The 13,513-nt window shown below is 56.8% G+C and overlaps 1 protein-coding gene across 1 annotated transcript in view; it reads right to left on the bottom strand.

The window, feature by feature from the left end:
- Positions 1–2,488: 2,488 nt before the first annotated feature.
- The window catches only part of Gabra5 (gamma-aminobutyric acid type A receptor alpha5 subunit), a 68,205-nt gene continuing 57,180 nt past the window's right edge, over positions 2,489–13,513 (bottom strand). Inside the window, exons 6-9 of the mRNA XM_004644445.2 lie at positions 11,418–11,561; positions 8,279–8,431; positions 6,567–6,778; positions 2,489–2,949 (exon numbers count right to left, since the gene is read on the bottom strand). Coding sequence (XP_004644502.1) covers positions 2,647–2,949; positions 6,567–6,778; positions 8,279–8,431; positions 11,418–11,561 — 812 coding nt within the window. The 3' untranslated portion in view covers positions 2,489–2,646. The remainder of the gene's footprint in view (positions 2,950–6,566; positions 6,779–8,278; positions 8,432–11,417; positions 11,562–13,513) is intronic.

Here is a 13,513-nt window from a genome sequence, read left to right as displayed (position 1 = left end):
GCGGGGGGCTTGCCTCCTGCGGGGCCCGGGTCCAGAGCGGCCCCAGCGGCAGCGCTCACCCCGCGCCCGCGCCCGCGCAGCAGGCAGGTAAGAGGCAGCCAGCTCCCGGCTCGCCCGCTCCTGCGGCCAGTGCCTGGAGCCCTGTGGCCCTCGCCCTGAGAGCGGGGCGGCTGGGACCACCTGCTGGGCACGCCATGCGGAGAGGCCAAGGACCCCTCTGCGGGTGCAGCGCCTCCTCCTCTGCAGCCCGCGGCAAGCGGCCTGCCTGGGAGGTGGCCGCGTTGAGGCTTCTGTGGAGGGGACCCGAGCACCCAGCCTGACACGTGAAGTGCAAGCCCCGGAATATCTGTGTAAAAACATCGCTCTGCTTGTGTAAGACTGTTTAAGAAGAGATTGTTTAACAGCTGCCAAATAGCTCAGCGGATTAAAGCGCCTGCAAGCAGGCACAGGATCCGAGGGTTCGATCCCCAGGCCTGCCGTGCCGGCCCCACCCCCGGGGCGCTGGGCATGGAGGCGCGCGCCTGTAATCCCAGCTCTTGGCAGGCTGTAAACAGGCGGATCACCACGAGTCCGATCTACTAGTGAGACCCTGAACACCTTTTAGACCTTCCCTAAAATACAGAAAAAGAAGAGAGCGTTTAGCACAATATTCCCGACTTGTCGCTTGTAAGTATTTTTGGAAAATTGTAGCTTTCCTTGCTGAGGTGATTCTCCTAGCCTCATGGAAAGTGGCAAACGCTGAATTATCTGCAGCACAAAGCCAAAAGGAGAAAACAAGGGATGCCTTTTACAATGTGCTCACCAGATTAGCGTTCCCACAGCACGGCCACGCGGGGGCGCTGTCTGCAGGCCGGAACTCGGCAAAGCGCAGCTGGGCTGGGGCGCGCCTCTCCGCGCCGCCACCGCGCGAGGAAGGCGTCACGTTCAAGTGTGCCCAGTGGCCAGAGCTGCGGGCTTGTGCACGTCAGCGGCGGGACCCAGCTTACAACAGCTCTGTCCTCAGGCCGCAGGGCAAATCCAAACTGTGCGGACTGCGAGGAGGGAGAGCAAACGGTAGGTGCGAAGGAGCGTCCTCCCCAGCCTGCCCTTTGCTTTCCGTTCTGGAGCCGTCACGCTTAGAGCGGCAGCGCGCACCCGTGTGCTCTGCAAATCTGCCCTGGTCCCCAGAGGACAACAGGCGCTGAGCGCACCCTTCCGTCCCGTGCTATCCGTGAGACCCAAACGAGCCAGCTGCGGAGGGCGCAGTGGAGTTCCAGCCTGGAAGGCTCGCCGTGGTGCTGTGTGGCCAGTCCCGACTCCACCAGGCTCCGGAATTCCGAGGAGCCTGCGAGGGGCGGGACCCGTCCCCCACCCCCGCTTCTGTTCACGCGAACAAGAAATAGAGGGCCCCACGTCTGCGCCCTGCACTGGGGTCCGCAGAGAGCTCCGGGGAGCGAACGGAGCGCCCCCTGGGAACGGGCCCGGGAGGAGGCCTGCAAGGACAGGGCGAGGCCGGCAGCGCGGGGCGGGACCCCGCACCGGATCTAAGCAACCTCCTCCAGTGACCCCTGCAGAGTGCGGTCAGAGCGCAGGAGACTCCCGAAGGAGGTGCATTGCAGTTTCCTTAGAGTATTTTAGGAAATGAGTCCACTGAAATCTCAATTAAAAAATAAAGGATGTACTCTCCGAAGACCAGTCATTTTTTTTTTTTATTTTTTACTGAACATTAAAGATTCATATACAAAAGCTAACAGAGCAGTAAGTCAATAATGAAATACGTACAAGGACATCAAGTGGGACGGACTCAGCTACAGCTTCTCGACACCGAAGCTCTACAAGCGCGGCGGCAGGAGGGGCCGGGGCCGGGGCAGAGCGCTCGGCCGCGGGGCCGAGCAGGTCGTGACGCAGGCGCGGCTTCGACGACTCGCTCTTCTTCCTTGGACATTGTTCAGTTAGTGGAGGGGCTGGGGTGGGGTAGGAAATAAAGTCATTTTCCAAAGAAAGAAAAGAATTTTGAGGCAATTAAAATTTTCCTCGGGGAAAACACTTGACCTGCTACTCTAACATACTACACGTTATCTCTATTATTAAATTTGTCTCCATAAATGCAGCCCGTCCTATTTCTTAATATCAGATCATGCAGTGCTTTTCTAATTTCAGAGTAGTAGGAATTATCAAAGGCAGCTGATTTTGAATATAAATGTCCTTAGTTTCCTTTTAGTGAAAAATGTGCTCTCTCTGTGACCTCGGTTTCTTATAGTAGGTGGTCAAGTAGTAATCATGGAGCAGTTCTTAAAATATTTATCTGCCGGAAACTCTGTATGAAATGACTTTCAAAGTATAAAAAACCTCGTTAGGTAACACTTGGAGCAGTTAAAAATATACTTCTCTTGTTTGTGAGCTGTCAGTGTTAAGATACCGAGCGTCCAAGTGTGGAGCCGCTGTCTCCTGATTTTCTGTAACGCTGTCTGCTTTACATACCACGGGGACACCTCTGAGACACCTGAAGTTACACATACAGACATCAAGCCAATAGTATTGGTGTGTACTGTTAAACATGCAAACATTTTCCTGAAGGAGAGCGCCCGCCCGGGTGTGGAGAGTCCTTCTGCACCCAGCCCCCTCTGGCGCCGGGGCGGCTTCCGTGGCCAGCGGGGGGACAGCGGCCTACTTGGGAGAGGCAGCTCCTTTAATCACTGGCTCCCTGTTCAGATACGTTGCCCAGTAAACTAAATTGAAAGTGCCAAACAAGACAGGAAACACGATTCGGGACATCTTGTCGATCTTGCTGATGCTGTTGTAAGTCTTTTTGCTCTCGGAAGCCTTCTCTTCCGAAGACTTGACAGAGACGCCGGGAGCGCTGGAGGTCCCTGCTGGGGTCTGTTCCTTTGGGATGTTGGGAGGGTGGGTCATCTTCCCAGTAGTATAAGCATTGGTTTGCTTATTTAGCTTGAGTTCACGTTCTTTTTTCTGCAAAAAATAGTAAGAATGTTAGACTATGTGCGTGATATTCAGGCAATGGGCTAGGCACTTGGGAGGCCTAAAAATGTATCTCTTGAAGGAGTTAAAGAGAAGTCAGCTCGGCCTTGGGAGAGGGCAGCCTACCCTCTCCACGGACTTTCGAGTCTAGAAGCCCACCCTGCCAGCAGGCAGGGGCTGCGCAGCGCGGCCCACGCGACGTTCGCGCTCCCCAACAATGCAGGGTTAGGACAAGCTGAACTGGAACGGCCCGTACCCGGCAGAGCACCTTCGCTTCTTTACCTGTAAGTGCATGCCTGACAGAGGACACCGCACGTGGCCATAAGGGGACCGCCAAGGTGCCTTAGAGAATTCCATACAGAAAGGGGGACGCAAGCAACCGCAAGCCGTGCACATGGGCCAGGTGCCCGCTGTGGTTCCTGCACTCTGAGAGCCTAGGACAGCGGGCTCAAGCACAGCTTGGTCAAAGAGTTGACACCTAGTCCTAAAATAATAAAATAAAGAACGGGGCTCACCATGAAGGCCCTAGGTCCAACTCCCAGTGTGGCAAAAAGCTAACAAACAGAAACACCCAAACCCTATCGATCACGTCCTGCCCGGAGTGGGGCATCTTTCATTCAGCACCGTGCTCGTGACAATCACCTTTCAAAGGCGCCATCAGTCATTCATTCCTTTCAGTGGTGAGTGGCAGTTTTCGTGCCAGCTCACTTTGTCTCCTCTTGGAGGATACCTCCTTGTTCCCTACTTCACGATTATGGGCTCAGCAGCTGTGAATATTCTTGTTTGGTGGAAACATACGTTTTTATTTTTCATGGCTATGAAATGTTAGAATAGGCGAGACATTTTATCATGGGAAAAATGAGAATAGTGCTGACATCCGGGCAGGGGAGGCCGGAGTGGGGGGAGAAAGCTGAGGATGCTTTCTGGAAATGGGTGATGTTCTTGGTCTTGACAAAGGTTTCGGGTGCACAGGAGTACGCTTGGCAATGCAGCGGCAGTAGCCAGGGTACTTGCACGCTTTATGCTCTATGATTTTTACTTGGAGAAAATAAAACAACAAGCTAATATTACACTTTAATGATACGCGCGCTGAATTATATCATGGTAATACTGTCATCTGGAATTTATTTTGAAATGCATCAAAAAATAAGACGCGTAGACAGGTGGGATAAGATGGATGGATGATTAAAGAGGTGACAGAGAGACGGAGACAATGTAACCACAGTGAAGTGTGTGCTGTGTGCAGGTACTTATTGTTAAAAAAAAAAAAAAACCAACCTTCAAACCTTGTTGTGTGTTTTAGCAACAATCACAACCAAATGCTTTGAGAAAGTCCGTTTCATTAACAGAGAAATATAATCATTCAATCTTTGAAACAGATAGAGAGCAGGAAGATAAGCAAAGGCGTGAGGGGAGTCGGTGGAGAGAGGCAGCGGAAATGCTGGTCCAGGTGAGGGGACATGGGGAACCTCTGGGGTCTGGGCAGCGAGGAGGGACCGCACCTGGAGCAGGTGCTGTCAGCAACACCCACCATCGTGCGAGCACCGTGCCTGGCACCCCGGAAAGAGCAGTAAACAGGGCTTGGTTCTGTGGGAGGTTTCCATCCTGTGTAGTCCCCCAGGAAGGAGACACTCAGAGGATACCGTAGTCCCCTGCTGTCCTGGAGGAGCTGCTTCTGGGGACCTCAGAAAATCACGACCCTTAGATAAAGTGGCAGAGCATTTGGCCACATCTCTGCTCTTCTTTCTGCTTGAGCATTTCCACCTGACACAGATGCCTACTGCCATGTGGAAACTGTTGTCCTGGATGGGTCAGGGGACAGTGACAGCGCAAAGGGTTCAGCTCCAATGGCAACCTTGATGCTCACATAGTTCAGTCCTGCAGATGGCTGAATCCAAGGAGGGGAACCTGCGGCTACAGGGGCCTGCAGAGGGGCGGCCAGTGAGCTGGGGCAGCACGCCTGGCCACATCCTCAGAGCCCGTGCAGATCTCCCCATGCAGCCCTGCAGCTGTGCAGGGCCTCTCTGCCCAGAAACACCTTCCACCGCCTGACCTTCCTTCTGCTTTGTCCTTTCCAGGGGTTGGCTCCTAACAGCTACTTTTCCTACAAACTTGGAGACAGCAGCTGCTTCTGAAAATCCCAGCATGGGAACCAGTGCATGCAGTCTGCGTTCAGCAGCCCTCCTTCTATTCCAGTCACTTCAGGAGCACGCGAGCAGCCCACGAGCAGGGTCACCATGCACACACGCACAGCCACCGCCCTGCAGAATCTGACGGCCTCACCTGGCACTGCGCAGAGGGGCAGACAGGCCTGCAGCACAGCCCCCCAGGGATGGAGTCGCGCATTGTGATGGAGGCATGCTGCAGATTCCAGACAGGCAGTGCTGCAGGACGGGACGATCACACCAGCCCCTTCCTCCTGCCTCCCTCCAGCCTCCTTCCAGACGGAGGGCGGCTAGGTCAGTAAGGGCAGTAGGCTGAGTGTGAGGGTGGCCCCGACAGTACTAGCCACACTGTCCACAATATCCAGAAGCAAAGTCCAGCCGCATCTTCAGTGTCTCCCTTCACCCTGGGCTTCCCTTTCCTCCTAGATTCCCAGTCATGGGCTGACAGCTCCCACAAATCCAGTGACTTCGCAGCGGTGCTTCTGCTTCAGGCTCAGTCCTCCCTGTCACCTCGCAGCCACAGAGGACCAGGCCACTTCCGACATTCACCGCTCAGCAGCAGTATGCCGGTGGGTGCTGGGAAGCCTCCTGCCCCAGACAGCACCCCTCCTCCTTCCCCACAGATAGCCGGGTTTCCTGCTGCAGGATCACGCCTGCATAGTGCGGGCCAGCGTCCTCCCGGCCCGAGAACGCCTTCTCCCTGCCCGTGTTTTCCCACCGCGCACTGTTGTCCGGTCTACTCAGATCACTCCCGTCTTCCCAACTTTCTGAAGCACCCCGAATGGGCTCTGTGCGCTTCAAGCATCAGATACTGCGGGAGGCACCTCGACTGGAGGCTTGCATTTTCCTGAAGAAGCATTTCAGGTTGGGACCCTGTGCCACCTTTTCTGCCTCAGCCGCTCCTCGGGCTTGGGCATCGGTCACACTGAGCAGCCCACAAACAGTTCTTCCCAACACAGCGATACGCCCCATGACTGTTCCTGCACACAGCTGAAGGGAGCTGGACCACCTGGTGGACTGGGTGGGCTCGGCTGGGGGACCGCATCCAGCGGGCCCTGTCTTCCCTTCATGACACAAGTGCCACCCTGCAGAGGACGCACTGCACAGCGAAGTGGAAAATGAACGTGCAGGAAAGGGACGTGTGCAGCTGAAACCCTGACAAGTCGCCCCTGAACAGGAGTCCCCTTCGCAGAAATTACAGCCTGACATCTAAACATGCTTGAGCCACTTGCACAGCAGCAGCCCTGTGTGTGAATGAACCTGGGGACTGAAAATAAGTTACACGAGTGAGCTGCTGCAGTTAAGAACCTGCGCTGCTCCGACTGGAGGGGGGGGGACCCTTCTGGAGGAGAAGTCTTGTCTCGGATGTGGAAGTGGGATCAGGCACGTTTGCTCCATCAAGGGGACCAAAAGGAAAAAGGGGGAGAAAAATAAAGCCAGCACCTTGATCTTGGCCGCTTCCAAAGCTTTTTTGCCGTCCCAAGCCCAGCCTCGCTTTGTAAAATAGTTGACTGTGGCAAACTCAATCAGCGCGGAGAAGACGAAGGCATAGCACACGGCGATGAACCAGTCCATGGCGGTGGCGTAGGCCACTTTGGGCAGCGAGTTGCGTGCGCTGATGCTGAGCGTCGTCATGGTCAGCACTGTGGTCACCCCTGCAAGGGCAAAAGGGAGGAGCAGAGAGTAGGGGCGGGTGGGAGAGCCCCGGGTCCCCGCACGACAGCACTACGGGGAATGGACAGACACAGAAGGGGCTACTTTGACCCATCCTGGCAGATGTCTGTGGCCTCTAAGGAAATGCGGCAGGGACCACAAAGGAGGATTCGTTTCCTCGGGGAGAGATGTCGCCCGAGGACTGGCAGTTATGGGTCAACGCTGGGGCACCTGCTAACTGCTGGACTCTGACCTAAGCCGCGTGTGCAGGGTGTCCTTGCCTCCTTTTCAGGAAGAAGCCTGAAGATTCAGAGATGCTTGGCCACATGCTCACACTGGCCCTGGGTCGGTGAGCAGAGACGAGGCCTCTCTGGAGCCCGGTCCTCGCGCTCCCAGTCCACGCGGCCCTGGTGTGTACCCTACCTCCCTTCTCGCAGCGTGCTGTCTGCCCAGCGCACGACAGTGTGGGTGCGTGGCTGCCACACACCAGCGGCGGGCTAGACTTGAAGGAGAGCACCCTTAATAGCCGCATGTTCCAATCCTTGCCTCGTACTGTGGACTTACTTGGAGATGAAGGCTTTATGGATGTGTCTGCGGCCAAAGGAGCCCATCGTGGGGTGGACTGTGACATGACTACTATTCTTTTAAAAGGTGACGTTTGGGGAAAGCATACATACAGGTCGACAAGTGAGCCCAGAGCTCTGCTCCACAGGCCAGGGAGCCACCGGAAACCACGGGGCCTGGAGGGGCTGTCCTTGTCTCCACCCTGACCTTGGGCTCCGAGCCCTCTGCACGGAGACAGAGACTTCTGCTGCGTGAGCCACCCAGGCCATGGAGCCTCGTTATGGAAGCCACAGAATAGAATCAAAGGCCAGAACGTCACCAGGCCACTGCAGCTCTTGGCTTTCACGCCGTCCCACGCTTCAAGCGCGTTCGTGTGCTCATGGACCAGGGAACCCGCATGGGCTTAAGACTATGAGACGGCAGTTCACACCATGACTTGGGTTTGCTTTGCTGATTAGGACCCCAGCCAACTGCCATGCCCCTCCCAGCAGGAGGCGTGATGGAGCAAGCTTCCCACCTTGTGCGGCTGGGTGGCAAGGACGGGAAGCAAGGGGCCTCCAGATCCTGGTGGCCCTGGCAAAGCCCGGGGACCTAGCTTTTTCCTGCTGAGCTCCACATCCTAAAGGTTTCCTCCACTTTCAAAATCCCCAGAGCTCTCCCAGCACTCACGAGGCAGAGGCGGGAGGCCCGCCCTGAGTTTGAGGCCAGCCTGGGCTATGGAAGTGAGCGCAAGGCCAGCCTGCACCCCATAGTGAGACCTGCCTGCAAACGAACCCAACCAAATGCATCCCTGCCCGAGCCTGAGGAGGCCGCTTGTGCCAGAGCCCCTGGGGGAGGGCGTGTAGGCCTGAGCGAGAGCGGCAGGGGCTTTGCTGCCTCGGGGTGGTGAGGATCAAGCACCACCCACTGCTGGCCAGGCCTGGCTGGGGGACGCTCACCGAAAACCGTCCTGGCGGGGACCGATTCTCTGTTCAGCCAGAAGGACACCTGGGACAGGATCACGGTCATGATGCAGGGCAGGTAAGTCTGGATGACGAAGTAGCCAATCTTCCTCTTCAGGTGGAAATGCGCTGTCATGACCGTGTAGTCGCCTGCAAGCAGCGACAGTGCACGTGGGGCCGCGCGCTCTCCGCAGCCCTGCGCCACACGGGCACCTGCATCCTCGGGCCCTCTGCCCGCCTGGCCTTCAGGTCAGGCCTTGATCTGAGTGGAGTCCGTCAGAGAAAGGCAGAGGACGCGTGAATGTCTCAGCCTTGCTTTTATGGGTCTCTGGACCGCCAGCCCCTGAAGATGGCCGTTCCCTTCGGGAAACCACATTTGTGTGTTGGCTAATCCCTGGTCGCAATCTCTGCTCCCATCCGCCCCCTGCCTGCGACTGCGGTCAGGATTTCAGGATTTAGCCCTGCACGGAGAGCTCAGAATATCTCACAGTGTCGCCCTGAGTGCACAGACTGCCCATTGCCCGGCTGGGGACGTGCCAGCGCGGCAGGCCAGCCTGGCCCCGAGGTCTGTACTTGCCCAGCCCACCGAGTGTGAGGAGCAGCTACAGGCTGCTCACCCCTCCTGCTGCCCAGAAGAGAGCCAGGCACCCTCTGATCTTGGGAATTGGGGACATTTCCTGGGCGATGTCCCAGTGCCTTCTCTGGATGTGCCTGGCCGTGTGGAAGGCAAACGGAGACCTCCCGTTCTTCGCTGAGAACAATGCTGTTCTGATGGTTAACTGGTAAGGAGCTGGGATGGGCAGGCTGTGGGCATGTTAGGGCACGGGGCTGTGGCACACCGTGCTGCCACCTCAGTGTGTGCCTCCTGGGGAGAAAGCGAGGCTGCTCCAAGGGGCAGGGGCTACGTTGCGCCGATGTGGGGCCCTTCAGGCCCTGGAAGGGCTGGACAGTGCGCCTGGGGGCTGGATTGTCCACACACAGCGGAGGGGCAGCTGGAGTCTGCAGCCACACAGATCCCTGAGGGTCTCCTCTGCAAGGGGCACCATCTGCCTGCTGCATGGACAGTGCTGGGACACTGGAGGCCAATGACAGCCCCTGTGCCACCATGCGAGTGACAGCTTGGAGCTGAGCGAGGCTGGCTGCGGGTGCCCTGTGTACTTTCGCTGAGGGCATGCCCTACATCAGAGACCAAAGCACTGGGAGCACTTGGACCCCACATCGGCAGCAGCCCTGAGAGGCCCTGGGGGTGTGGATGGGGTTCGCACACCGAGGGCAGGGCAGGGCAGGGCAGGGCAGGGCTGGGCAGGGCAGGGCTCTCCAGTGAGACAGAAAGAAGCGGGCTGGGTGGGTTGGTACCAACAGCCGAGCCTTTAGCCAGGGTGCAACACCGCAGCTCTTCTAGCCAAGTCATGTACTTCTTTATATGGGGCTTGGAATAGCTGGGCTCATTCTGCTTGATTCACTTTGAAATGGAAGTGGGAAATCAGACAATGCTTTAAGAGGTGCTCTTCTTAGAGTGTAAACAGGAGCAGAAACCTCAGCTAGGGGTCTTAACCAGAGCTGTACATAAGGAGCCCCAAACAGCGCTGTCCGTGGCTGCCGCGAGGCTCCACACCAGACCTCTGCCATGAAAGCGTGTACTCATTTCCAGAGCCAGCCCGGTCCCTGCTTCTTCTCCATGCAGCAGTAGGACCCCGTGGTGACCCTGTGCCCACAGCCCTCTGACCACCTCGGGGTGCCCAGTGTGCAGGGCACACAGCTGGGCAGGGCCTGCCCTCGTGCAGAGCAGGCCGGGCCCTGGGTCCCCCACATGCGCCCTGCTGGCGGCCTGGGTGAATGCTACCATCCAACAGCGGCGGCCCAGGTGTGAAGGGCTGAGATAAAAGTAACGTGATGAGTTAATGTAAAACTGCGTGCAAAAGATTACTCTGCTCAACCTTCTGTGACCCTGCTTCCTTGTAAGACCACAAGGAGGCCTGGCGCACCGTGGATAAATCATCAATGGACTGAGAGTTCCCAGAATCGACCTACAGGATAAACCAAAGTAAAAGTCAAAGTGTTTCTAGCTGTACAAAATAACTAAGGTGCTGCTGACCCACTTAAATGCGCTGCCGTGGTAGTCGGACCACGTGTACGCACATGTATGCTAAACGAGAACTAAACAATGCTCCCCAAAAGGATGTACGCTGAATGGTGGCCACGCTGCCCCTAAAGGTGCTGTTCTGTCTGTGTTAGAGGACCAAATGGTTTGCCAAGCAGGCTGTGTCCTCTACCGGTAAAGCCTCTGTACTTCCAAGGCTCTCGCTGTTGGTCCTCTCCTGCGTGAGTATAGTCAAGGGGTCCCTGGCCCAGTAATAAAGGTTCACAAATTTTATTAATTAGATTTTGGTCTGGTTTCTATGTTGAGAGCCCACAACACCAGGGCCTCCCTGAGGGATCCTCGGGGCTGAGGTCTTGTCCTGCGATCAGGGACCGCCTGCCCCGCGGGCTTTTCTTCTCTGCCACAATGGACGACTGCGGCAGCCCTAGGCCCTCACTCCTGTACCTGGTGACCGCCAGCTAGGAGAGGTCTGACCACTGAGCCTGAGGCCCAGCGGTCCAGTGTGTGCTGTAACTCGGGCCCCTGCAATGCATGAGGAAAGCCAGGCGCAGGCAGGCCCAGGTTTGGGGCTGAGGGGGCTTGCTGCCTTCTCTGTACTGGCTCGGCCCCTCCTTCTGTGCGGCTTGGTGGTGTTTTCCCAGATTCAGCCCCAGGGAGGTCTCTGAATGTGCAGCACAGGGGATGCAGGAGGAGGGGCAGGCAGCCTGGAGGATGGGGGGTGCAGGAGGAGGGGCAGGCAGCCTGGAGGACAGGCAGGGAGCCCTGGCTTCCCTACAGAGACAGCCTGGTGTCTGCGGGAGGGCAAGGCCTGTTCCTAGGGTGGCAGATGCACTGCAGACCGAGCCTGTCCTCCCCCTTGTAGCCCTGGCAGCTGCAGCTGGTGGCTCTTGGACACTGCAGGGATGCCCCAAGGCACATGGCTGTGCTGCCATTACAGTGTGGCTGGCTGGGGCTTCTGCCAGTGGCCAGTGTGTCCCCTGCACATGGGAGGCGGAGCCCAAGGTCCCTGGGGCTCCTGGCCCTGCAGGTGCTTACCCGTGCTGGTGCTGATGTTCTCAGTGCCCACCGTCTGCCCCATAAGGTGGTACTGGTTCAGTCTGGAGCCGTCTTCGGCCACCACCACAGACTTGGTGGAGCCATTGGTCCAGACGTAGACGACTTCCGTGTTAGGGTATGCGTCTGCCGGGGATGGGCGGAGACAAGGAGGCACAAAGGTGTTGAAAAAGCAGCACGAGAGATGAAGGCAGCTCCGAATGTGAGTGTGGGCAGGGGCCAGGCTGCGACAGGTGCCCCCACAGTTCTGGGCCTTCCCACTGGAAGTAGCCCGGGTTGTGGGGGCCAGGGCCACGTGCTCCTGGGGTTTTCTCCCCCAGCACAGCCAGGGAGAGCCCAGCTCAGCACTGCGACCCGGCTAGGTCACTTGCGGTCTGTGCCTGTGCCCTTCTCTGCAGAGCGAGGTGGCTTCCGACCCTGTCTAGGGTTCTGTCATGACTCCAGTGACAGGAGCCCTGGCATGGCCATCACCATATCTGTGAGGGTCCACGTCTTGGCTGGCCTGGACCCCATGTACAACATATCATATGGTATATCTGTAATGAAATGCCTTCAGTGTTTTATTCCAACACTTAAAAAGAGGGAAAAGCAAGCGTGTCTTGCGGGATGGCGGGCCTGGTTCTTGTGGGACGGCGGGCCTGGTTCTGTGAAGCTGTATGTCAGCAACAGCTCCCGTCACTGCCCACCCACATGGTCCACACTCAGGCACCACACTGCCGATCATGAAAGAAATGCCAATAACCACATAATGTGAAACGTGTATAAGGGGGTGAGGGATATACTATCCATCAAAGGCCTCAGACAGGAAGTTTAGAGTCTAAAACTAACTGCAACAGGTGTTGCTGTCCTACCTAGGCAGGAAGGTGACAGGGTGGCACCCCCTGGTGTCACACCTGAGAAACTGTTCTCCTCCATGGCAAAAGACAGTGTGCAGATGGCACGTAGGTGCACGACCTTAAAACCCAGAGATTATCCTGGATTATCCCAGTGGACCCAATCTAATCACAAATATGACTGTCAGAAGGGGGAGCTGCAATGATTTAAAGCCCAGAAAAAGGACCCAACTGGCCACAGCTGGCTAAGAAGGTTTAGGGGGAGTCACAAGGCTGTGAGGATGGACAGCTCTGCAAGATGCACCGCCCCCAGGTGACAGCTGCAAGGACACAAGGAAACCTCACCCTGCAACCCAGCCCAAACATGGGAGGAGACTTGCTGCAGGCCCACAGCGGGCACAAAGCCTGGACCACCCGGATTTGCTCTCTTGAGAGTCAGACTCAAGCAGGCGGCCAAGCCCACTGGGCAATGACAGATGTGCTGGATTTCACTGCTGGGTTTGTGAACATTTGTCACTGCAGGAATAGAGAACTAGGGCAGGTAGGACAGAGACCAAACAGGAGTCACAGACAGCTACATGTCAGAGGAGAGAAACAGGTGTCACTAGGAACATGCAGCAAACATGGAGGCAGCACTGTGAAGCGATGTCAGCCAAGAAGGGGCAGAGAAGCCTGCCAAGGAGGCCTAACTCAGGAGACCCAAGTCTGGGGGCCTGTCGCATGGTGTGCAGGCCCTGGGCATGTGGCCCAGAAGGGAGCAGATCTCACAGAGAGGGAACTGCAGGCGCAAGGGTCCAGCCAGGAGCAGGCCTGGAGGGCTAGGAGGAACTGCACATGCAATGGAGAAGCCAGAGTTCAAAAAATATGGCCTGAGGACATGTGAGGTGTTTGACTTTTTCCTCTGAGACTGAAGGATCAATCCAGGGGTTTAAGCAACTGAATGCCCTACTCTAACACAGGCAATCGAAGAACTGCTCTGGCTGGGTGGATCGGAAGACCACCATCTGTGGAAAAGGGGCAGAAATGGGAGGGCGGGAGCATGTGCAAAAGTGGAGGGAAGACTCAAGGGTACAATTTTGTTTTCAAGCTCATCCAACAAGGAAGAAGGTGGGGCTTACACTGGGGAGGATGGCAGGATCCTGGGGCTCAGCTCCTGGGGACACAGCAGCAATTATGTGTCAGAAGGCAGAGGGCAGCAGTCTGCTCAGGGAGGCCAGGCGGGCAGTGGCTGCCCAAGTCCCAGGT

This window comes from Octodon degus, unplaced genomic scaffold (genome assembly GCF_000260255.1).
Source record: "Octodon degus isolate 3935 unplaced genomic scaffold, OctDeg1.0 scaffold00199, whole genome shotgun sequence".
Taxonomy (NCBI): domain Eukaryota; kingdom Metazoa; phylum Chordata; class Mammalia; order Rodentia; family Octodontidae; genus Octodon; species Octodon degus.
The sequence above is the reverse complement of the archived record's forward strand: the minus strand, read 5'-3'. Positions and strand labels throughout refer to the sequence as shown.